Source organism: Magnolia sinica, chromosome 14 (assembly GCF_029962835.1).
Source record: "Magnolia sinica isolate HGM2019 chromosome 14, MsV1, whole genome shotgun sequence".
Lineage (NCBI taxonomy): Eukaryota > Viridiplantae > Streptophyta > Magnoliopsida > Magnoliales > Magnoliaceae > Magnolia > Magnolia sinica.
Window position 1 is genome coordinate 49,172,712 of NC_080586.1, and position 26,666 is coordinate 49,199,377.

A 26,666-nucleotide genomic window follows, 5' to 3' on the forward strand; every position below is an offset into this window, starting at 1 on the left:
GATGGGGATCCGTTCATCAAATAGCAAGCCATGTTAACGGCCTCAGTCCATAAGTCATTGTCCAATGCAACATTACTTAACATGCATCGGGCCCTCTCCAAGAGAGTCCGATTCATCCGCTCAGCCGCACCATTTTGTTTTGGCGTATGGCTTACTTTGTTGTGATTAATGACCCTTTCATCTTTGCAATATTCATTAAACTCAGTAGAAGTGAATTCTCCACCATTGTCAGTGCTTAAAACCTTTATTATTCACCCTAACTGCTTTTCCACCATTGCCTTCCATTGTTTGAAAACTTCGGATTTGCATTTTATGAAGTAAATCCAAACTTTCCTTGAGTAGTTGTCAATGAATGAAACAAACCATGACAACCCCCTAATAAAAACCTCTGGCGATGGCCCTCATACGTCAGAGTGCACATAATCAAGCACTCCCTTACATTTATGTTTTCCAGATTTAAATGATAATATAAATTGTTTACCATATATACAATGCTCACATATCTCTAAATGAAAATACTTAAAAGCTGGAATCAAACAACGATCAAATAGTACCTTCATGCCCCGCTCGCTCATGTGGCCCAAACAAGCATGCCACATACGTATAGACGTGGAATATGCAACAGTCACTGCTGCTCCACCTGCTGAAGTGCTCCCGATCAACCTGTAAAGGTTCCGTACCTTTGCGCTCTCATAACCACAAGTGCCCCTTTTGAAACTTTAAAGACACCGCTAATACCAATGAACTTGCACCATACAGCCTCAAGTGCACTAAGAGAAATCGGACTTTTCTTCATATTAGGAACATGCCTGACATCAGTCAAGGTACGCTCCATCCCATTAAACATCTTGATGCTCACCGTACCAATAACCACAACATTACAGGCATTGTCATTGCCTATAAAGACCTGTCCACTATCACATTCCTTGTAACTATGGAACCAACTCTAATGAGGAGTCATATGATATGATGCTCTTGTGTCAAGGATCCACTCATCTCTAAGATTTTCATGCAAGTGTCTAACCATAGACACAGACATAACATCACCTCTACTTGTTTCTTTATCAGATGTGACAACATTGGCTTCCCTGGAAGAAGCCTCTGAGTTTTCTTTCTTTGCTTTAAGATTTGTGCAATCTTTATTCATGTGTCCATTCATCCCACATTTTCATCACTTTAGTTTTTCTTTGCCCTTACCCTTGGATTTAGATCTAGGTCTTGAAGATCCTGTACCTCGCTTAGTATTTCTTGCCCTTGTAAGTAGTGCATCAGAAGATGACACCAAGCCACCATTCATCTTTCTCATGACCTTCCCATGAAGGGCTGAGATAATGGTGTCCACACTTATGGTTTTGTTTCCGGTGCACAGTGAATCCCTGAATGACTCATACGATGGCAGCAGAATATTTAACAATATACATGCATGATCTTCATCTTAGATCACTTCCTCCATGTCCAACAATTTAAAAATCAATTTATTAAAATTACTGATGTGGGCCACCACATCTCCACCCTCTACCAATCTCAAGGTGAAAAAATGTAGCTTCAAGTGTAGGTGATTCTTAGTAGATTTTTTAGCATAAATATCCTCAAACTTCACCCATAAACCACCTATGTTCACAACCCCAAGTGTAGGGTCGCAATGTAGTAATAATCTCAGTGAGACCGAGGTTGAATCCACAGGGACTAATTTTGTATGTTTCTAAAAGTAACTAGAATTAGAACTAGAGAAAGACATAAACTATTTGAAATAAGGAAGGAATTGTGAATATTATGATTAAACTATCAATTTAAAGGAGGGAATTAGGGTGCCAAGGGTCTACTTGTAGCAATTGAGATGCTACCTTACTTGATTCAAGAGATCCAATTGCAATCAAAGTCCTATCTTATCGAGTTGAAGAAAGAGATGATCAAATCTTTAAACTTCTCATTGATCTAATCTCAAAGGAAGAGAATTGTGAGCATTTGGAAGGGATTTCGTCACCCAACCATGCCCCGAAAATGATGGCAAACAACAAGATTTACCAATCCCATAATCTTAATTAAGAAAAGAAGATATCTAAATCTATCGCATATCTATTATAATTTGAGTCATAACAAACCATTGAAAATTGAAAATATTCCTTAAAATCAACTAGAAATCAATGAAGTTCAATATAAACACGAATCAAAGTAAATTAAATATCTCAATCATGCTACAAGCTTCACCTCTTAGCTCTAGCTAAGAGGTTTATCCAACGATAGACATGATTGAACTAAGAACTCTTAAAGAAAGCATAAAAATAACTAAGGAAGAAGAAGAAAAACTCTTAGTGGCAGCTCTCCACGCACTTTTGTTCCACTCCTTAAACCCTAGAAGATGCTTAGGAACATCTTAGGGACTCCTATTTATAGTTGTGTCACACCCTGCTTGCGAAACTCCTTAAAATTTTTATAAATCGCCTTAAGTTACGTACTCTGCATAAGTCTCATGTTTCGGTTGGACCGAAGTTGGTTTCGATTGAACTGAATTATATTTATTTTATATTAATACTATATATATATATATATATATATATATATATATATATATATATATATATACATATCCATGCATGGTGGGCCACGTCCATGTGAGACCCACCATGAGACTTGTGTGCATGCAAACCGGATAAAATAAAATATTAAAATAAAGCTTTTGAGTGCACTACTCATGTAGGCCCCACCATGATGTATTAATTTAATCCACGCCATCCATTCCATTTATAAGCTCATTTTAGGCGTTGAGCCGAAAAATGAACCCAATCTGATAATCTAGCGGGCCATAGCATAGAAAACAGTATATTCCACTGTTAAAATCCACTTTGACCTTTCTAAACACTGAAATATACCCAATATTGGGCTTGATGGGTTTGTTTAGAGCCATGGAAACTAATGGTCAGGTCTGATTTCCCTGATGTGGGCCCCACCTATGCAAAACCTTAAGAAAACCTAAAAAAAATATATAGGCAGTGCTGACGCTGCTGCTGCAAGACACACGCAGGCAGCGCCTGCGCGCTGACGCTGACGGACGAACTGGGCTGGACCACGGGTCCCAGCTATGGGCCCCACCATGATGTGTTAGAACATCAACCCTGTGCGTTTCGACGGGCCCCCTTTGACCATGGGCCACCCCAAAAATCAGTCGTTGGGGGAACTCAGGTGGCCCACGTCATAACAAATAGTGTGGATTGAACATCTGCCATTGAAACCCTTTTTGGTTCACAGAGGTTTTATATTATTATGAAATTTATTTATTTTTCCCTTCATTTCGGTCTATGTGATGTTATTAACAGATTGGATGGAAAACAAGCGTTATGGTGGGCCCCACAGGGACCCACTGATATATGTATTGTATACCACACCTCCCCACGCATGGAGAGGTGGGATGGCTGGTGTACCTCACCACATAGCTGCTGTAGTGGCGTCTGGAGTAGCGTCACCAAGTTCCATGGGTCCCACCAGTGTCATCCACACGGTCCATCTATGGGACCCACCATGATGCATGGGTTGCATCCAAACCGTCCACCATTTGGCACACTTGTCTTATGGGCTAGAGACTAAAAATAAGTCAGATCTAATGCTCAAGTGGACCTCACCATTTAAAGTTGTGGACAGTGACGTCCACTGTTCAAACTTCTAAGGGCCACAGTAGTTCCCAATCAAGCCTATATCTTGGTTTTCACTTCATCTCTATGTTAACTTATGGATAGGTCGGGTCTCAAACATACATAAGGATGGTTCCACTTTGATATATATGAGGCCCATGTGACTAGGCCCATTTGATGTATTTGTGGCACATTGTTGGGTCCACTTTGATATATATAAGGCCCATGTGACTAGGCCCATTTGATGTATTTGTGGCCTGTTGTTGGGTCCACTTTGATATATTTGAGGCCTATGTGACTAAGCCCATTTGATGTATTTGTGGCCTGTTGTAGGGTCCACTTTGATATATATGAGGCCCATGTGACTAGGCCCATTTGATGTATTTGTGGCCCATTGTTGGGTCCACTTTGATATATATGAGGCCCATGTGACTAGACCCACCTTGATGTGTTTGTGGCCCGTTGTCAAGGCCCACCTTAATTTAATGTATTTTATCCGCACCGTCCAATCTGTGGACGGTGGATGCAGATTGGCTAGAGTACCTCACACCAACTTGATAGTTGAGGTATTGACGTTAGCCAATTCCGTGGGGCCCACTTGAATTATGTGGTGTATTCCACGCCGCCCACCTGTTTTGTATTTATGCCGTCCATCCAGTTTTCCAGATCATTTTAAGACGGGCTCACCTTGATTGCATGTATTCTGTAGCCACATCGTCTGTCCATTTTGATGGACGTATTACCCACCTTGATGCTTGTGTTTTAACCACGCCATCCCGTCAAGCTAGGATGTGGACCCCACCACTATGATGCATGTAGTTTATATCCGTACCATCCATCTATTTTGGCAATGGATGGGACCCACCATGTTGTACGTATTTTATCCATGTCGTCCAGTTATGCGGCCCACCTTAATGAGTGTATAGCAGGCACACTGTCCATCTGTTGGGGCTCATTTGACATGTGTGCAAGGCCCACCTGTTATGTATATTAGACCCATGTGTAGGGCCCACCTATTGTGTATTTGAAACCGATGGACGAGGCCTATTGTGCTGTATTTTTGGCCCATATGATGGGGCCCATTATGATGTATTCGAGGCCCATATGATGAGGCCCATTGTGATGTATTTCTGGCCCATATGATGAGGCCCATTATGATGTATTCGAGGCCCATAGATGAGGCCCATTGTGATGTATTCGTGGCCTATATGATGAGGCCCGTTGTGATGTATTTTCGGCCCATATGATGAGGCCCATTGTGATGTATTCAAGGCCCATGGTTGAGGACCAATGCGATGTATGTATGAACCGTTACGTTGTGTATGAATCCCTTGTATGGGCCACTCCTTGGGAGCAATGTTGGTTAAATGTCCACATTGATGGGCAATGATGGTTAGAAGTCCTCATTGTGACCTTCCCTTAGGCCTTTGTTAGGCCGATTATTGATGTTGATTATCGATGTTGGTTACCGATACCGATTATGAGTATGTGATAGCATAACATCATAATACATGCCCATATGCATCATCTGCATGTTTGATATGAGATGTGGTTAACCATTGCATATATCATTGAGTAGGTTGTTATGAGACTCCCTGATAGGTGGAGGTTATTTCACATGAGTGCACAGTATGTGCAGGATTGATGCATGACTGGATTGTATGACTCATGCATCTTGCATTGTGATTACTATACGCCCAAGTGACATTAGGGTCGTATCCTCCATAGGCATTTCATGGATGGCTGATGGGACACCGAAAATATGTTATTAACATCGGGCTACCATAGATGGCCCTGGGTGAAAATCCTTAAACCCTCTTGGTACCAGAGGACGCCCCAACATTGAGACCGAGTGGATACCTGAGTGCCCGAGTGTCGAATACCAGGGGGTCGCATCTCTCACTTTGTTGTGGTCGATTGGGAGGGTGTGTGGCCTTACCCGCCTAAGGGTAGGGGGCATAGTTAGGCTGAGTTTGACCAGTTCGTGAATGGGTCCACTATCGATAAGCAGGGTAGGCATTGGTATACTACTCGCAGGCAGGTAGTGAGGTCTTTTCCACTCGCTGGGCTGCGCGGCCGGCAGGGGCGGCAACTAGCTTGGAGTGTATTAGACCCCGGTGAGGATCCCACAAATGTACAGTACTGATTTGTAGAGCAGGAGTTGCATACTCATTCATTCATTCAATCACTATTCACTCGGGCTGGTGGTGCGCAACTATTTGTTACGTGTACCTTCGCAATGGCCAGGATTTCGGTTGGGGGGCGCGACTAACCTGATATCAGGAGTTTGCCACATTGAGTCTGACTATCCAAATTACGTATGAGACTAGTTTGGATAGAAGTCCATTGTGATGAACCCCATAGCCTGCGATACTACATACTACCATCCCGACTTCACACCCTAGCATGGTCATTCCATTTGCACTGCATGTTGCATTACATCCGTGGCATATTGTAATTTGAGTTATTGTGTTTCTGCATTTACATGTTCTAGGTATGGCTGACGCTATTTGTGTTACTCATCAGAAATGTATATCGCGTTGCATCCTCTGCATCTGATATTTGGCTCTCTATGATTCCTCATTTACGTTGTTGATCTGTATTGCGTATTTTAATATTATATGACTCATGGACTTGTCAGTATTTTCGCTTACTCTATTATTGTATGATTTATGATCTTGTCAGTACTTCTGTTTACTCTGATAAGTCATGATCTTGTCAGTATTTCTGCTTATTCCGACATTATACGATTTATGGATTACCAGTATTTTCGATATTGTATGATTATGGCATTGTATTGAATACTTGGCACTTACCTTGTGCACACACTTACACCACCCTCTAAGCTTTCTATAAGCTTATGCACGATAGATGCGTGCAGGTGATGTTAGGTTGCAGCAGTGTTAATCTTGAAGCGTGCAGCAGTCTTCTGGAGCTTGATTTTCGATTTATGTATTTCCCTTTCAGCATTGTACTCAAATGATTATATTAGTGGATATGTGATGATGATGTTGCCTTTGTGAATTGGGTAATCTTGTGGTTATGCTTATTATGAGTTAATTGTACAAAAGAAAAAAAAAATCTTCCTTGTAGAATCTGACATATGAATGCTAGGAGCCAAGGATGGGGTACTACGGAGGCTGTCGACACCGGATTCGGTGATCGGGATTCCTGTTAATCCGATTTCTGGGTTTGGAGCATGACATTGGTGATTTCTGAGCATTAAATCCGTGCTTTTAGCATTCTTTTCAATCCGAGCTCTCAGATTCACCTTACAACACAAACATGTATAAAATATAACATTAAGTAGTATCATGTTCATAAAAGTAAGATATAAATAGGGAAAAATATGCAATATTTGACACCCAACACACTCCCTAACCAGCATTTTGCTAGTCCCAAGCAAAACATGCGTGAAATAATCTTTTATTTTCAAAGTTCAAAACTTCTTTCAGAAAATAATCTTTTGTGCAGATGAGTATGAATGAGTATAGTCCAAAGAAACAAGGGTGAAAATTTGAAAACTTAGAGCTGAACCAAGTGAGTAATCAATCAAACAGGTTCTTATATAATCATTTAAGAGTATAAGTTCATATATCAAGTTTTCCTAATGTGCCTAGTGAATTCCATCTTACTTTCCACAAAAATATACTATCATTACATAATATTAGCCATGCTCATCACCTCAACTTTAATTGAATTATCAAGTACTGATTCTGAACTTGTCCCATTTTCCTTCTTTTTACAGTTTTTGATTTTATATCAATGGTCTCTTTTTATTTATTCATTCTTTTCATACTTTCTATTCTTTTTCATTCTTTTACAGTCTTTTCATCATACATGACCTTTTTATCAATCTCACTATTTTTTAACTGGTTCTTTTCATCTTTTAAGGTGGATAAAATCCTCCAGACTTAATTCTCAACATCTATCAGTGATTCACATGCTAACAATCAGTAATTCTAGCACAACTCTCAGAAAAGCAAATTGAATGTGTCTTCTGATTTAGATCAACATGGTATTCAAACTTCCTCTTAATCAATTGAATGCAAGAACTTTAAGTGATAGACTACTCAGTTGATCAAACTCCAACAATTTAGAATTCATTCTTCATCTTACCATACTCAAAACATTCTTAAAGAATGCACAAACTATCGCTTTTCAAATAGGTTTTTACTTTGAAAAATTGAAAATTTCCACAATTTTTTCTTAAAAACTAAGAACAACGCTGATTACACTAATTATTTTACCTAATCCACACCCCCAACCTAAAATCTACGTTGTCCTCAATGTAAAAGATATACGCATGTAATGCACATGAGGCAACAAAAAGAAAGGAGAAGTGATGGAAAGGTAGTACCTGAAGAAGGTGAATTAAAGTCATTCCAAAGATCTCAATGTGACGATGGATCAGCAAGAAGACTAAACAAACTAAAAGCAAACTATCCTAGTCATAAATTCTATGAAAGCAATAAATTCTAAACCTAAAATAGGAAAGCATGGGAAAATTACTCAATCATGCAGCAAGGTTCCTCCTCCTCTGACTAGTATCTTGATAAATTTCTCAGTAGATTTCTCAACAAGATCATCCAAAAGCCCTTTTTGCAATAGGCTTGGATGCCCTGGAGCATGAATTTTCAGAGAAATTTATGGACCTCAGTAAAATCGTCTTTAAATCGCCTGAGGTATCCAAAGTATATATGATTCACCTGTGACAGAAAAATTTTCAAAGTTAGTATACCGTGGTGAATCAGAGGCTACAAGCAGATGAAATTCGAAAAAAAAAAAATTTAGTAGGTGGTGTAGTCTCAACTCATTCCGAAGTTTCAGACTTCGGTTCAATTTTTAGCACCTCCTCCTTTGATGGTAAACATTTAGGATCTGTGAAAGGAGGTTTTTCAGAATAAGAGTTCCCTCGATCAATAACAACTACCGAGGTATTGTCTCGCAAGGCATTCACTATATCTTGTATCATGACATCATTAGAATCTATAAAGTATGCCAAGTAATCTTTCAGTGAGTGGAAAGATTCAGTTGCGAGGGGATCATTTTTCACATTGAGGCTTGTGATGATATACCCAAGGATTCCTTCGTCTTCTCTTAGAATAATGGGAAACATGCTCTCTTGCTCTTCATCTTGGTGAGAGTCAATCGTCACCGGATGCATCTTGCCTTGCCTTGCATAGACAGATTGAGAATCAATAGGTGAAGATCTAAGGAGAAGACTCGGTTCCTTAATACTAATCAGTAGAGGCTTTGTATTGTCAATGGATGACTATTCAAATGGTGGCATCCACTGGGTAGTTTTAAATACCAGAGTCATATCAAGTGAGTTGTCCATCTCCCTGATCAAATAATCATTTAAATCAGGGAAGTGGGTCGAGCATGCCTCAAAAGAGTCATGTGGTTCACTTGGAAGGAAATCATCATCCACATTTAAATCAAACATGTCAGATAGGTGGAGTAGATCATTATGGTCAACAACTTCCTATACCTCGTGAGTCGTGATCATTTACCTGGACCATACTTTAAATTGATTCTAAGGAATTTTGGGTTGTAAATTCATGATTGTCATCCCACTCCTCATCATTATCTAATTCAGTACAGTTCACAAGTGAGTTGAAATCACTTTCCTCACATTGTGTTTCTATAGGATCAAAGTATGGATTCAGGGTTACTCTATTTTCCACGAAAGAGTTGATCATGTTATGTCATAGATATCGTCAGCATCTTCTAACTGTTTGCTCATGTTGAAAAAGATATTGAGCTCCAACATCATGTTTCCAAAAGATAAACTCATAACTCCATTCCTACAATTAATTATGACATTTGATGTAGCTAGGAATGGATGACCAAGGATGATAGGGATCTGAGTGCTCATATCTAAAATGGGTTGAGTATCTAAGACAATAAAATTTACATGATAGTAGAATTTGTTAACCTGGACCAGTACATCCTTGATTATCCCTCTCGGTACACAGACCGAACGATCAGCAAGTTGTGATGTGGTCTAGGTGGGTTTTAATTCACCTAGAGCTAATTTTTCGTATACCGAGAAGGGAATCAAGTTAACGCTTGCTCCTAAGTCAAGAAGTGTGTGCTCTATCTGGTGATTCCCAATTATACAGGTGATAATTAGGCTACCAGGATCTTTAAATTTTTTTGGCACATCTTGCTTGAGGATGGCACTCACTTTTTCTGTTAGAAAAATTCTTTGTTGAATAGTTTATCGTCTCTTAGTTGTACATAAATCTTACAAAATTTTGGCATAAGAGGGGATTTGTTTCACAGCGTCTCGTAAAGGAATGTTGACTTTCACTTGTTTCAACACCTCTACAATATCCTATGAGTTAGTTAGAGGTTTTGGTGCAATCAACCGTTGGGGGAATGGCATAATCGGTTTACTTTGAGGTTTTGGTTCCACCCCATGTGGAGTAGGTCTATCATTCTCATCTAATTCCAGGTCCTTAGACTTTTTAGCCCTTACCGGAATAGATTTATCAATTGTCTTTCCACTCTAAAGAGTGGTGTAGACTAAGCTTGTTACATCTGATTTAAAGAGCTTGGTCATTAATTTCGTATTGCAGTTTAGGGTTAGGGAGAGGTTGGGCCGGAAGGATCACTTTCTCCCCAAACAAATTTTTTGAATTGTGCCCTTGTATGGCGTTTGAAAGGTCTTGAATGTCTTACAATATACTCTAATTGAAAGCTTTTGGTTTTGAATATGTTTTAAGGCCGGATCCTCTTGAGGGTTCCTTTGATTCAGAAATTGATTAAGGATCTCTTGAATAGCCATTTGTCCATTCCTTCAACTGAAATTTGGATGATTCCTTCAGTTGGAGTTGTATGTATTTAAGGTGGGTCCACTGAAAGGTCTTTGGTAGTTATTTAGGACATTCAATTGTTCATTCAGAATTTCTTAGAAAGCACGTATTGTTAGGAAATTTTCAGTTGTATGAACGTTGCAAGCACAAATACCACAAACAACTTCCTTAGCCTTATCCTTCTTAAGTTTCATGGCCTCGAGTTTCCTTGTGAGACTGGCCACTTTAGCATTTATATTGTCTTCCTCATTTAACATGTATATTCTGCCCTTCTCCTTTAATTGAGTAGGCTTTGAAGTGGTGTTGGGTCTTGGGGAGATGTCCCATGATTGTGTGTTTTCACCAAGTTTGTTAAAAATAATCCCACACATCGTCGACATCTTTGTTCATGAATTCCTCATTGCACATTGTCTCAACCATTTGGCGCATGGAATGTGTCAGTCCATCATTGAAGAAAGTTGTTATGTATCACGTTTCAAAACCGTGTTGTGGGTATGAACTGACAAGATCCTTGAACCACTCCCAACATTGGAAGAATGTCTCATCTTCCTTTTGGGAGAAGTTCATGATCGACTTTCTGATGGTGTTCATCTTATGGTATGGGAAGAATTTCTTTATGAACTCATTTGTCATGTCATTCTATCTACTAATAAATCATGGACATAGTGAGTGCAACCACGTCTTAGCCTTTTCTTTTAAGGAGAAGGTAAAGAGTTTCAGCCTAATCGTGTCCTCAAACACATTAGGAAAATATAAAGTGGCTATTATCTCATCAAACTCTTTCAAGTGTAGATATGGATTTTCAAATCCTAGCCAATGGAACTTTGGAAGGAGTTGGATTACTCCTGGCTTGATATTCATATTTTCTGTATTTTTTAGAAAAATCATACAGGAAGGTGTACTCACCGCCGCCGGTTGCAAGAAATTTTGTAAAGTACGAGGCATGGGGTGCATTGTGCACCTCATTCTCATCCTGAATTTTCTTAACTGGAGGTTGATGTTGGTTTGTAGGTTGATTTCCAGCCATCACTCTATCGACTCTAAGGATCTTAAGTGGCGTCTAATCCTGTGATGGATAGGCAGCCCTTCGACCAACCCTCCTTCACTTAAGAGACGTCGAGTGTTGTCACGAACCCACTTGGGCATGGAACACTCAAAACCTTCAAGTAACTAAACCTAAACCTAGGAAAACTAAAATAATTAAGAGATCTAGAAAAGAAAAGAAAGAAAGAGAATTGGAAAGAGGTTACCGGATTGAAGATTGCTAGGTTAAAATCCTACAAAACAGAAAATCAAGTTAGATTCTAAAAGCAAGTTCAAAAAAATTCCTAAACTAAAAACAAAACAAAAAGTTAATCCTAATCTTAACCTAATTTTAATACCAATTAATCTCAGAAAAACATAGCCGTAGTCCCCGGCAACGGCGCCAAAAACTTGTTCACAACCCCAAGTGTAAGGTTGCGATGTATTAATAATCTCGATGAGACCGAGGTCGAATCCACAGGGACTAATCTTGTACGTTTCTGAAAGTAATTAGAACTAGAACTAAAGAAAGATATAACCTATTTGAAATAAGGAAGGAACTGTAAATATTGTGATTAAACTATCAATTTAAAGGTGGGAACTAGGGTTCTAAGGATCCACTTGTAGCAATTGAGATGCTACCTTACTTGATTCAAGAGATCTAATTGGAATCAAAGTCCTATCTTATCGAGTTAAAGAAAGAGATGATCGAATCTTTAAACTTCTCATTGATCTAATCTCAAAGGAGGAGAATTGTGAGGATTTCAAAGGGATTTCATCACCCAACCATGCCCCGAAAATGATGGTAAACAACAAGATTTACCAATCCCACAATCTTAATTAAGAAAAGAAGATATCTAAATCTATCACAGATCTATTATAATTTGAGACATAACAAACCATTGAAAACTAAAAATATTCCTTAAAATCAACTAGAAATCAATGAAGTTTAACATAAACATGAATCAAAGCAAAGTAAATATCTCAATCACGCTACAAGCTTCACCTCTTAGCCCTAGCTAAGAGGTTTATCCAATGATAGACATGATTGAACTAAGAACTCTTAAAGAAAGCATAAAAACAACTAAAGAAGAAAAACAAAAACTCTTATCGGCAGCTCTCCACCCTTTTTCTCCACTCTTTAAACCCTAGAAGTGCCTAAGAACATTCTAGGGACTCCTATTTATAGTTGTGAAGTCCTATCTTACGCAACTCCTTGAAATTTTCAGAAACTGCCTCAAGTTATGCACTCCACATAAGTCTTGCATTACGCTTCGGTCAGACTGAAGTTGGGTTCGGTTGAACTGAATTAAGATAGAAAATCACACTTTTTCACTGGACAATTCTACGCAATTTCGGTCGGATCAAAGTTGACTTCGATCGGACCGGAGTTGATGTTGAAAATTCTTGTGTAGAAAATCTATTAAATTTAGGTCGGACCAACTCTAACCGAAGTCTCCAATCGAAGTACTTTGGTTGGACCAAAGTTGGCTCAGGTCAGATTGAATTATCTTGATTTCTTGCTAGACAGTTTTCTGCGATTTCGGTCGGACCGAAGTTGGCTCAAGTCGAACCAAAATGTCCTGTTTTCTGCTGCAGATTCTTCATTCTTTCAAGTCATTTCTTCATCCTTTGTACTTGGTTTCCTTGGATCTTTAACATATGAATTCTTCATTCTTAGTCTCCTAAGATTCATCTTTCTCCTTAGTGATTCTTGAGCATTAAATCCATGCTTTTAGCATTCTTTTCAATTCAAGCTCTCAGATTCACCTTGCAACACAAACATGTATAAAATATACCATTAAGTCTTATCATGTTCATAAAACCAAGATATAAATAGGGGAAATATGTAATATTTGACACTCAACAAGCTACGGTTTTCACCCTTAAAACATTATAGAGGACCTCATCCGTGAGACATAAACGGATCGAAGATAAGGCCTTCTCATTAAGAGCATTTCATTCATCATCAGTCATAGTAGACTTTCTCTCCTCAAGAGCATCACCCTTACCTTGCTTGGTTAAGGAACTGATCATCTTGATCTTTCATAAATCAAAGTTATTGTTCCTCGAGTACTTCTTAATATCATACCTAGTGCTTCCCATTGATGTTAATCCTACAGATTCAAAACTGTGTCTCAACGATTACTCTGATACCACTTATTGGGGATTGGGCTGCGGAATCACACAGAGATGGATCTAGGATAGAAATCCAAGAGCACCAAGCAAACACAAGAGAACACAAAGATTTAATGTGGAAAACTCTTTCAAGAAAAAATCACGGCGCAAAGCAAAAGAAATCCACTATGAAAGCATAAATTACAAAGAGAGGACGTACTCGATTCGAACAACCTCAAACTCACCCTTTGCTACACCCTTTAAAACCTTATAACTATTTAGAAACCCTCTGGAATAGTTTAGGAAACCTTGCAATATCTTAGAATTCCTCTAGGAGCACCATAGGAACTCCTATTTATAGTTGGAGAACTCCAACTTTCGCACCGACTTGGAATAATCCGGAAACTGCCTCAAATTTATGCAGTTCGTACACAATCTACATAACCTCCGACTAATCGAACCAGATCTCGGGCTAATCGAAGGACACTTCGACTAGTCAAACTTGTCCTTCGACTAGTCAAATTTCTTGGAATTTCCAAAGTAAATTGTTGCTGGATTTTCATCTGAATTTCTCCGGCTAGTCGAATTTTTCTTAGATTTAAGACATGTTAATAACACACATGAAAAAGAAAAAAAGAAAATTCAAGTTATTATATGAGTAGTGTTTCCATCCTTGAGAAGGATTTTTCAATTTTTATCTAGATGAACTAGTAACAAAGAAGCATGAATGATTAAGTTTCTATCTTAGTTTAATTCGTGAATTCTCATATTATCTCTAGCTTTCATTCTTCATACTATCAACTAGGATTTGTCATAAGCTTGAAAGAAAATCACAACCTATCTTTTTCAGGCCATTAGTCGAGCTGTGGCATAAACTTTTATCCCATGTCTGTGGTGATAGCGGCCTTCTCTTGCCTCCGAACTTACAGCACGTGTAGTCGGTAGAGACTGAGCTTGCTTTCTTTTCACGTTTCCCTTTTGCCAATTGTATTTACAGCATAATTTTATGGGATGCGGTTGCATCCTACCCCCGTCCAGACGGTAATCCGTCCGGGCAGGGCTCCATGGGGCTCACCCTGATGTAAGTGTTTTATCCACGTTGTTCATCGTTTTTCTCAAATCATTTTAAGATATAATCCTAAAAATGAGGCAAGTCCAAGGCTCAAGTGGACCATAAATTAGGGATTGAATGTCCACCATTAAAAACTTCAAGCTGATATTTGTTTTTTCACTTCATCCAAGCACTACATCAAAAACCCCGTTCAAGAACGGTAATGGTTTTGGTTCTAAAACGGCTTAAAACCGTGTCATAATGGTTTTGGTTCTGAAACGGCTCGAAACCGTGTCAGAACCTTTAAAAAAAACCTATTACATAACTTCCTATTTATCTCCAGTCACACCAATGCAACCCTATTCTCGATCTCTCCCTCTCTCTCCCGCTCCCTCACTCCCTCAATCCCTGGTTCAGGATCTCTCTAGCTCCCACTCCCACACTCCCTCTATCATTACCTCTTGATCCCTCTCCCGTTCCCTCCCTCTTTATCTCACTCCCTCTATCTCTCTATCTCTCTCGCTCCCTCTTGATCTCTCTCCCTATCACTACAAGAAAAATAGAGCCCTAATTACCCGTTCTGTCTCTCTCTAACCAGCCTCACTTTACATTTTTGCTCGGTAGGTATATAGTATTTGCAGAGCAGAGCTTCTCAGAAGTGAAAGGGTTATTTCAAGGGTTAGGGTTTTTTTAGGGTTTTGATCCATTCTCTTTCAGAGCAACTCCAATTTTAGGGTTTCGATCTCTGCAACACTCTCCTCATCTCTCTCTCTCTCTCTCTCTCTCTCTCTCTCTCTCTCTCTCTCTCTCTCTCTCTCTCTCTCTCTCTTGTTTCGGAGTTAGATTCTAGAACTCTTAGCAGTGAGAATGGGGTTCCAGATGCAGCCGTACAGAGTACAAGCGATGCTGAAAGAAGGCCACAAGCATCTCTCTGGCATCGACGAAGCGGTCCTCAAGAACATTGATGCTTGCAAGCAGCTCTCCACCATTACCTAAACTTTGCTCAGACCGAACGGTAACGGCTCTGCCTACTGAAGTTTCTTCGCCCTAAAAATATTCAAAATTTTCGGTGTTTTTTTGTAGACTTTCTGATTCATTTCCCATTTTTGTGTTATTTTTGGAATCATTAATAATGACCAGGATTTCTGTTAATTATTCGGTAATGTCGCCCTGAAAATATTCAAAATTAGTAGCTCATAAGGTTTTTATCTGGCCCTATTAGATGCTTACTCATTGTAATGATCCTCAGTCTGGCTTCAAAATATGCGAGGTCGATTAAAAATTTCCCCCCTTTTTTGGGCATGTTTAGGTATGAATAAGATGGTCATTAATCATTTGGACAAACTCTTTGTTACAAATGATGCTGCAACTATTGTGAAAGAACTTGAGGTACAACATCCTACTGCTAAGATCTCATGTAAGTAGGCAAAGCTCAACAGGAAGAAATTGGTGATGGAGCTAATCTGACGATATCTTTTGCTGGGGAGCTTCTCCAAAATGCGGAGGAGCTAATTAGGATGGGATTGCATCCAAGTGAAATCATTAGTGGCTACACAAAAGTGATCAATAAGGTCCTTCATTTCTTTGCTGAATGACCTGTCAAACTGTATTTTAAGCCTTTTGCTCATTAGGCATTGTGCATATGCTGATTTCTGCTCTGTTGATGCCTAGACGGTCGATATTTTAGATGAGTAGGTTGAAAGGGGCTCAGAAACAATGGATGTGTGGAACAAGGATGAAGTTGTTTCCCAAATGAAAGCTATTGTGGCCAGCAAGCAGTTCGTACAAGAAGATATTTTGTGCCCTCTTATTGCGGATGTGTGTACATGGATGTTGGTGTTTATTTATTAATATTATTTTTGGTCCCTTGGTTTTGAGAAAAATTCAAAAGCTGGACTTCTTTTATATTACAGGCATGCATCCAGGTCAGCCCCAAGAACCTAGTGAACTTTAATGTAGATAATGTTCATGTCGTAAAGCTTCTTGGAGGAGGTCTGCATAACTGTTCAATTGTTCGTGGCATGGTCCTGAAAACTGATGTTGTTGGAAGTATAAAACAAATGGAAAATGCAAGGGTGTGCCTTTGGAAAACTAACTATTGGTTCTTATACCAATACAATATTCTTATACTATATTTGCTTCCTTACTTATTTTCTGGTTGTAAATATCATAGAGTAGACATACATTCCACCCAGTGCGTTGTATTTTTTCTGTCAAGGATCTTTTGTGTTCTTAAATCTCTCTCTCTCTCTCTCTCTCTCTCTCTCTCTCTCTCTCTCTCTCTCTCTCTCTCTCTCTCTCTCTCTCTCTCTCTCTCTCTCTCTGTGTGTGTGTGTGTGTGTGTGTGGTTTTTTTGGTGATGCTTTGTATTGGATGCCTTTGTCTGATTTGGATTTGGATGTTTGATGGAGCACATTTACTTGCCATGTAGTATTGAGTGGTTTTTTGGAAGGCTTAATGTTGCTGAAAATGAAAAAAATAATAATATTTTTCTACTCTCTAGGAGTATTTTCATGCCATTTGGCATTGGGTAATTTTGTGCATTGGAAGGCTTACTGTTGTTTCCTTCTCAGCCAATTTGGTTGAATTGATTTATGTGAGCTTACTATTGATCAAAAGAAATAATATTCATGAGGTTACGTGTCCCTGTATGTGGTCAAAGGGGCATGGGATCCAATGTTGATATAACAAAGGTCATTATTAGTATTGAAACTGCCCCTCTTTTTTTGTGCTGTTGAGATCTTATCATGGTTCCATGATATCTGTTTATTCTAGAGGAATTTCAATCTTTGTTGAAATCATCTGCAAATTGTTGTGGTCTTGTATCATGGATAGAATTTGTTTCCGCAAAAGCAGATTTTGGATCTGAACTAGCTATAAGTACTATAAGCAGATTTTGACATTTTGCTTGTAATACAGTAAAATGCACCATTACTCACTTGCATTTGTGTATTGCATGTTAATATCCCATTACTCTCCCCTGCATTTATGTATGGTATTTTAAGGCATGTTTAGATGTATTCCAGAATGAGAATGAAATTGAGTATGCATCAGGTGGTGCACATTCACTGAATTTGAGTTGTTTGGTGCATCTAGAAAAATATTAATAGTTAGATGTGCTAATGCTCTTCTGCAAAATGTGCCACAAAAAACATTTCTGTTACAGGTTCATTATCTATCATTGTGCTTTCTCCATGTAGAGACCTCAGCTTTAACAGCCTGACTGGCAATATTCCAAGCTCCTTTGAAAGCCTTGATTGTTTGTTTGTTTGTTTGTTTTTTGCACATGCTATACCCATTAGCATTTAGCGCAATTATGCTAATTGTAGTAGATGATTTAGCTGCAAACCACGATGTTATGCAGATAGTAGAGGTACCAATTAAGAAGATTTATCTTTTTAAAACTAGTTTATTGCAATTATTGTGATCTATCCTAGATGTTTATTTGTGTGCTCTATGGCTGTGGCGTAGAATTGCTGAGTTTCTTAGAATTTTGAATTGAGAAGCTTTTTAGGAGTCTGAAACCGAATTGAACTGTGAGTAGCATGAATTGTGAACAACTCATCTACTGATTATTTTTGGTTCTTTCATGGTTTCAAAGCAATATGCCACTGAATCTTTTATGCTTTTAGAGAACTAGGCTATTATATCCATAACTTACTTTCTTTTAAATAAATAAATTAAAAAAAAAGAAAAAAAGAAAGAAAGAAAGAAAGAAAAAAAGAAAAGAAAAAGAAGACGAACAAGAGGTGATGGCGAGGGGAACCTTTGCTAATATTCACATTGTTAACAAGCTCTTGAAGGGAGAAGCCAAAGACAGTTCACATTCTAATAGGCGAGAAGCTCAATGTTTTTTATACGGCGATGGTGAGTTCATTGATATCAAATTATGCTATTCTTTTCACTTAGCTACATTTTTTCTTCATTGCTTCCTTTCGCCTTTTACAATGACTGATCCCTTGAAACTGCTATAGTTTACAAGTATTTTGCCTTGAAAATTGCTGTTAAGGGAAAAAAATGGAAATAGATTCTTTAGGCAAGAAAAGGTTGTAGCATACAACCGCCTATATGTGATTGGTTCTCTTTAAAATTTAGTCCTACTAGGACCTCTATCTGTTACTTATGGTCTATGAATGTAGAGTAGTATCAAGAGGCATTCCCCTACAATTTGATATGTTGTAAACTAAAAGCATGTTATTAATATGGTGTTTCAGAGGTACAAGGCTTATAGCCATGACACCATTGTCCTGGCTAGAGCTGAGTATGGAAGTGGAAGCTCTCAAGGTTGGGTTGCCAAGGTTCCAATGTTGTTGGTGAGTTTTCTTGTTTGCTTAATCTTTCCACCACCTTGCATTCTGCATGCTAGTAATGCTTTATTCTATCGTTTAGGTAGTGAAACCAACTTTAGATGGTTCAGAAAAAAAAAAAAAAAAAAACAGCAGCCCTTTTTGGAATGATGCTCTAACTAGTTGATTAATTGATATTTAATGAGTAGTCATGCCTCTTGTCATTTTAGACACAATTTTGTTTTCATCATCTACTGAAAAACAAGTGAAACATATAAAATGTTTATATAGTCCACCCAATGTTTATTTCCCATCCAACCTGTTCATAGGAAAATACAAATATCAGCTTATCCAACACTTCTATGGCCCTCGAGAAGTTTTGAAAAGTAAGCCTTCAATCCCCACTGTGTTTGCTATGGTGTCATCATCTACTTGAGATTTGGATCTGCCTCATTTTTGTGTTCATGCTCTGTGTTTCATTTTTCTGTTGTTTTCTATCAACAGATGCCATTAATGCAATAAATGGAACAATCATTACTTATGGACAGGTAATCTGCAATTTGATAGAAATTACTTGAAATGATGCTTGCTCTGGTTGCCAACATTTTCTTTTTATGTTTCTGTCATTAACTGAAGTTTTTCAGATTGTAAATGCATGAATTCATGAATGCAAACATGCATGCATTGTAGTACACATGTATGCAAGTGCGAAGATATATCCTTGAATTGCCTGTTCTGTTTGAGGCCAGGCTACAAAATATGCATCCAGTGAGCAATATGTAGCTTTCATATTCATATTGACAAAAAAACAAAACTGATAGATGTTTTGTTTTGTTTGTTTCGGCAAGTAATGTAAAGCTTTCATATCATACTAACAAATTGTAACCATCAAATAATGCATTTGGAACAGACTGGAGCTGGGAAGACATACAGCATGGAGGTGAAGTGATTAAATTGTATTCATGAATGGGTTGTTTAATGAGTCATTCTAAAAAAATAAAAAAATAAAAAAATAAAAAAAAGTGGTGTATTTTGAACTGTTTTGCTTTCAATTCAGATGATATCTAGTAACATCCTCATGTTGAAGCAGGGTTGGTACACCATCAGGAGGCCACGTGTATGTTTAATGTGGACTGATGACTATTGTTTAAGAACTGCCATCAGTCCACATTAAGTTAAAAAATGAGACATGTTCAAAATCAAGGTACGTGGGAGGAAAAAGTGAGTTATGAAATACTTACCATTGAAACCTCCCTAGGATCTACTGTGATATTTATATTCCATCCAAATCGTTCATGAGCTCATTCCTAATGAAATGAACTGAAAACACAAAAATATTAACTTAATCCAAAGCTTAGGTTGCCCATGACTGTTTCAACAATGGACATTCAATCTTCACCGCCGACGCTATAGGGTGATCGCTCCTGGCCACAATAATAAAAAAAAAAAATTAAATAAAATGTCAGATTTTCAACTTTCTTTTGAAGAATGGTGGATTCCTTTTTCACATGTGACTAAAATGCATAGTGGACGCCATGATGCGTCGTCACCTCTTGATGAGCTGTGCTTCCTGAGTTTTCATACACGTTTGGTCAACCTGATGAGGTGTGCTTCCTGAGTTTGAAGCAGGCCACCTATAACACAATGGGGCCCTCCAGCTGCACACCACTTGGATGTTGTCCCACATGCTTGCCAGTTTGGCACTTGCGATATAGATGCACAAGGGCTTGACAAAGCTCTATATATTAATTTGGTTTTGTTCAACATTTCTTTGTTCAGCCGGGTCTTGTTGACTCAACTCATGTGAGTCTTTACTTAACTCAACCCAGGAAAATCTTTTCTTTACTCAACCCATGCCTAATAATTAATTTAATTATTTTGTAAATATTATTACACAGTTGTGTGAGGATAAATAATAAACAAACTGAAGAAACTTCAAACAGCTAGCACTTGCACAAGCTGGTTTGATATGGTAGATAATCGCAGATAACTTAATCTCATTCTTTTTCTTATATATTTTGATATTTATTCTTTAAATGTTTATACTTATGATTCTTTGTTAATTGACATTGTTAATTAGTATTTAGGCCAATATGCTTGCCCTATTTGTTAATTAGTAATTAGTAGTTAGGCCATCATAGCACCATGACTCACTGAGTTAACTGAGCACTGAGTCAAAGTGTTTTCTTTTAAATTTGGAGTTGGGTTCAAAGAGTAAAAGACCCCATTGCTGCCAATGGTAGCAATTAACATTTATAGCTGCACGGTGGACACCAAAACAGAGAGTCACTTTAAAACACCTTTAGCATCTAGGTGAGGCTGGATGTAGAGGACATTGAAGGTTCTGTCAAAGCTCTTTATCTATGCATTTAGTAATCAGATGTCCGCATGTTATGTAAATTCCATGCCCACAGTATGCTCGACTATTTGACTGATACTTTTTTTTTCTTTCTTTATAAAGCTTATGCTAGAGCAGAGTAGGCACTAGCTCAAATAAATAATGAGTTCAATTCAGCTATTGCACATTGAGCACACATGCCATTTTGAGCTGGTTTGATGGAGAAATCAGAGTGAGCATGCATCCTGAGGTGTATTGTGCCTTCTGCAATAACGTGAACAATTTTAGCACAATTAGCTGGTTTTCAAATGGCTACAGATTGTTGTTTTACCCTGCTAACTAATCTAGGCTTTGAGTACTCTTTTGAATTTTTGAGCTATTGATCAAAATGTTAAAGTAATTTTGACTAGGTTCTTCAGGTTTAGAGAAACCCAAGTTAGCTTGCTGCAAGTATTGACTGACTCAATTTGAATTGACTTGATCAAGTGATTTTGTTCATTACAAGTGAATCAAACTTGCACCCTTTTTATCTGCAGGAATATTACCCTGTACAAATTTGATACCCAGTCTGTTTTTCATCACCAAATCCCCTGGTTGCTGGTGAGTCTTATTGGTAAACACCTTCTTAACAAGTGCTGTTCTTAGTGTCTAGGCCAAAATGGGTATGACAGACGAGTTTGAAGCTTCTTTACAAGTACTATGGGGATTTGATACTGACATTTCTTTTGAAGTGAATGAAATCAAGGTGTGGATTTGAACTGCCTTCAGTTCTTTTATTTTTTTGAGGTCTCCTGCACAAACTAGTTAGGCGATTGTGTTGCTGTCTAACTCGCTCGTAATTCCCTAGATTTCATGTGTATACAAATCCAACCCGTTCAAAGGTGATCGAGACTATGGTAATCATACTCCAAAACTTCTATATTCATATACTCATCAGGTGGGCCATGCATATACTTTATACCATACTGACGTTTTTCCATTTTTCCTATGATTTAGACTGTTTGATGAGTGGATCAATTCAACTTTTTCTATTACGTGTTCTCCAGATGGATCCAACTGATTGAACAGTTTAGATTTTGATGAAAATGACATATGGGATATTATGAGGCATAGGGTGTAATTCGGGAATAACAAACGAACATGCTATGTAATTTGGCTGGCATGGTTTTGTAGGTCGCTGAAATAAGTCGAATTCTGAAACGATTTCTGTCGTCATTTGAGTAAGTGCCATTGCCCATCTATATTAGTTCATATTCCCATTATTGCCTACTTCTGATTTTTTCTCTCCACCACACATGAATCTCTTGATTTTCAAAACCATTTATTTGTAGGTTACCACACACATCCTAACAATCCAATTTCTAACAAGCTGCAGAATGGTTAAAATGAAATAGTTCTTTTGAAATGCAGTGCATTCTTTTTGCACAATAAAAAAATGGCAAATGCATGTCATAAAACTAATGCGTAGCTAGAGAGAAAAAAAAAGATTTTTTTTTTTCTTAGCAATCCACTATTTTGTACACTATGAACCACCATGAATCGACCAGCCTGAAATTTGGCCAGAAGATCTACACAATGGTCTAGTTGATGGGCAGCTTAGATTTTGGTAAAGTTGTGCTTAAAACAGCAGGTACACTAGTTTTTGGAAGACACGATCTTCAAGTTTTTCAATTCATTTACTTTTGTTCTGCAATTTTGTTTTCCTTGCAAGTTGCAACCCATTGCCATTTTGTTGATTGTTCCACTTCCAGTGCTTTCTCATATGGCTTTTGGATGTCACCTAATCTCTATTTGTCTTTGTCATTGCTGTAGAGAATTTTCGAGCACTTTGCACAGGTAAGCCAACACTGTCATTTTAAGTGTTAGGTTATTCCTTAAGTTTATGTTACACTGATGCAAATACTCAGATTTGGACTTCTTTTCTCATTACAAGAGGTTTGTACTGAAAGCATTGTTGATATTGAAAATAGTCAGTTGTAGTCAGGGTTCAAATTATCATTTGAACACCATACAATTTTTTTTGCAACACATTACCAATACCAGCACAATTCAATTCTATCCACTGTAAATCTCATGTTCTTGTAGCCTACACTTGAAGTTTGAGCAGTAACAGTAACAGTAGCAGTAACAACTCCACCAGAGATTTCTGAGTGAAGCCCTTCTCTACATGTGCTAGTGCTAGTGCTAAAGCGCTTCTCTACATGTTCTAGTGCTAGTGCTAAAGCCCTGCTAGTTTGATTGAAATTCTGAATTTTATCTTTTTGTCATGTCATGTCAGAGCCCTTGTTGTAAGTGGGTGGGCTGAACTGTTTTATCTTTTTGTCTATCATCGGTAGTGGTATATGATTACTAAAGAGCATTTTTTTCCTCTTTATCGCGATGTAGATACGTCTATGGAAACATTGGGAGGATTCTATTAAGAAAGATAAATATGATCAAGAAAAGGGTAATGCTTTTGGATTCTGAAAACTCCTTTGAAGCTGAATTGCTGGACAACTAAGGAGCTGGAGAGAGCCATCTTTGTTTCTTTTTTGTCTGATTTTTCTTACCAAGTGGCAATATTTGTGCAATTGTGAATAAGAAGGTGACTCATGTGCATTAGCATGCTTTTGTCAGGGAACATTTTCTTGGAATTTGGTTTTGTTCAACCATTTTGAGTTGGCTGGTAAGTTATTTAATCATGGGGTGTAAATTGCCATCCATCCCTATTCTTAAATGGTTCTTCAACATGAATTAAAGAATTTTGCACTGGTTGGTTACTTTGTTCTCCTTTGTAGGAAATAGATCTTTTCTGCCATTGTAAAACCAGGAATACTCTAGACCAATGAAAGAAATTGAGAACAGAGGAACTTTAGGGGTTTACTTTTATTCTCTGTTTCTTTAATCAATAAATGTGGGAATGACCAAGAGTCAAAAGGAATATTTATGGAACAAAATGTAGAAGAAAGATTATCCTCACTAACTTGAACTTGTAGGACATCATGCATCCTCACTAACTCTAAGAACTCTATAAACATTTTCTTCTTTTCTTCTTTTGAATCAACTTTATGGAATATCCTTGTTATTTTCATGAAAGACTACACTGAAATGTTTATGGAATTTTGGATATTTTGGAGATAAAGAAAACCCCTTGCTATTTCTTATATAACATACATTTGGATTCTCAATTGAAATGAAGTACAAATATATTTCAGTTTTTCCAACAATTTTTTTTTTTTCCCGGCTCTAACAGATATGATCAATACTTCTGCACTTTGATTCATAGGGTCATAATGTTGTGTTGATCTCCAACCATCAGTAGCTGAACCAATGATAATTACCTTGTTGCTTGAGACATCACACCCTCATCTTGCTGAGAAGATGGTATGCTACTTTGTTGTTTGTTTTATTCTAGGCCACTGAATGAAAAGACAATCATGATTGTTCTTATTGACTAAATATTGTGCTTTGTACCACAAGGCTATGTTGCTGGAGATAGGGTTGTGACAGATCCTTCTTTTATTTATTTATTTTTTACCTTAAAAAAAATGGAATTGGGTTCCTTCTTTCACGCTGTTTTGTTTTTGTTCTTGTTTTTACTTTTGTTGTTCCCCCTTAAATTCATGTGGGGTGCTTATGGGTTTATTTCTCTCTAGTTTTTTTCCCTTCTTTTTAATGTTGTTCTTGTTGTTGATATTTTTCTCTTGGGTGTCTTGTTCTTTTATGTGTGATGCTTCCAATGATACATTTTATTTTCCTGTGGGTTGCTCCCATTTCTATTTTATTTTCATTGCTTTCTATTTTGCTTATAATAAGGCTATTTGGTTTTATTTATATCAGGCATAGGTGGACTGGTAGATATAAAGCCCATCTATGGGACAACAGCTGCAAGAAGGAAGGCCCTGACTAGAAAAGGAAGGCCAGGTTAGTAAAACAATAGGGGGATAGTTTCATATCTGAAGGCCAAACTAGAAAAGAAGGATTTACAGCGGATGTCATATCTGAAGGCAGTGATCATTTTAGAAAAAAGCAAGGAATCATTGGATTATAGAAGCTTGGAAATGAAATGTTGAATTGAAATTGGAAATTGAAATTGAAATGTGTAGCAGAAAAGAAGGAAAAGATTGTGTGTGAATCATTCTATTGTTTTTTCTTTTATTTGTGTAAATTATCTGGCATATAATACAAGTAGATTACATACCCCACTCTCTCATACAATGAACGAAGGGATTAAAAATTATTCTTAAAATTCCGTCCTAAAATTTGACCGCGGGCAACATTAATAGGCATTCTAAGATTGTGCCTGAAATGTGATTGTTGGCACCAGAACTTAAAACCGTTCCTAAAATTTCATTTCTAAAAATTGAAACGGTACCCAAAACGGTTCTGAACCGTTCCTGTTTTTCTGTGACGCCTTATTTAGGAACGGTTTGAAACTGTTCCTGAAGCATTTAGGAACGGTTTTAAACCGTTCCTAAATGACGATTTTGGTGTAGTGAACGTTGGTCACGGATGATCGCCAAATCACCCTAGTGGAAGAGGGTTACACTTATCTGATTGAGTGAACAACAGGCGCACCTGTTGAAGGACCACCTGGAGGAATTTTAGGATCATACCTTACAATGATCTGAGAAAAGCTATGAATGGCGCGGATAAAATACTTACATCATGGATCATGGTAGGCCCTAGAGATCCCTGCCCGGATGGATTACTATCCAGGCGGGGTAGGATGCAAGGACGCAATCGCGTCTATTTTTATGGTGATTTTAATGGAAACGGATTGGCTACTCCCCATGACACCGTCCTTTGGCTGATGGTTGGTGCTATGCGAGCCCCACTATGATATATGTGTTTCATCCATGCTGTCCATTCATTTTTACAGATCATTTTACAGTATGATTCCAAAAATGAGGTATATCCAAATCCCAAGTGGAACACATTATAGGAAATAGTGTTGAATGAGGGTTGACCATTAAAAACATTTTCGGGGCCATAAAAGTTTTGGATCAAGCGGATCTTTGCTTTTTCTTTTCATTTGGGCCTGTATGACCTAATCAACAGATTGGATGTCAAATAAACAGTATAGTGGGCCTTAGGAGGATTTTAATGGTAGATATCCTGTCACTATTGCTTTTACATGTTGTGGTCCACCTGTGATTTATATCCCTATCATTTTTGGGATCAAGCCATAAAATGATTCGTAAAAATGGATGAAACACATACATCATGGTAGGGCCTATATAACACCGACCACCAGCCACGGAGCTCGTGGCAGGGGGGTAGCCAATCCGTTTTCGATTTTAATGCTAGCGGATTGGCGGGTGTACTGCACACCAGTGATATGGCTGGTGTTTTGACGTCACCTCTGTGGGTCCCATCATGAGGTATGTTTTATATCTCAACTGTCTTTTCATGTGGCGA

At 38.0% G+C, this 26,666-nt stretch overlaps 1 protein-coding gene and 1 non-coding gene across 6 annotated transcripts; both read left to right on the plus strand.

Moving 5' to 3' along the window:
- The first annotated feature begins 10,928 nt into the window (after positions 1-10,928).
- Positions 10,929-11,035, plus strand: LOC131226495 (small nucleolar RNA R71). The gene has a single exon (XR_009161874.1). It is a non-coding gene; the product is annotated as a small nucleolar RNA R71 (small nucleolar RNA).
- Positions 11,036-14,976: 3,941 nt separating this feature from the next.
- LOC131225712 (T-complex protein 1 subunit theta-like) lies at positions 14,977-25,365 on the plus strand. 5 transcript variants are annotated; one of them, XR_009161494.1, is made up of 5 exons: positions 14,977-15,657; positions 15,952-16,717; positions 18,857-18,955; positions 19,433-19,476; positions 25,086-25,365. XR_009161494.1 is itself a non-coding variant. In XM_058221290.1 (5 exons), the coding sequence occupies exons 1-4, from the start codon at positions 16,359-16,361 to the stop codon at positions 19,448-19,450; spliced, it is 381 nt and encodes a 126-aa protein (XP_058077273.1). In that variant the 5' UTR covers positions 15,668-16,358; the 3' UTR covers positions 19,451-19,476; positions 25,086-25,365. The 5 variants fall into 5 exon arrangements, 3 of the variants coding, with proteins under 3 accessions (XP_058077273.1, XP_058077271.1, XP_058077272.1); XM_058221290.1 differs by lacking the exon at positions 14,977-15,657 and having other exon boundaries at positions 15,668-16,460; positions 16,556-16,717; XM_058221288.1 differs by lacking the exons at positions 14,977-15,657; positions 19,433-19,476; positions 25,086-25,365 and adding an exon at positions 23,079-23,550 and having other exon boundaries at positions 15,668-16,460; positions 16,556-16,717.
- The last annotated feature ends 1,301 nt before the right edge of the window (positions 25,366-26,666 follow it).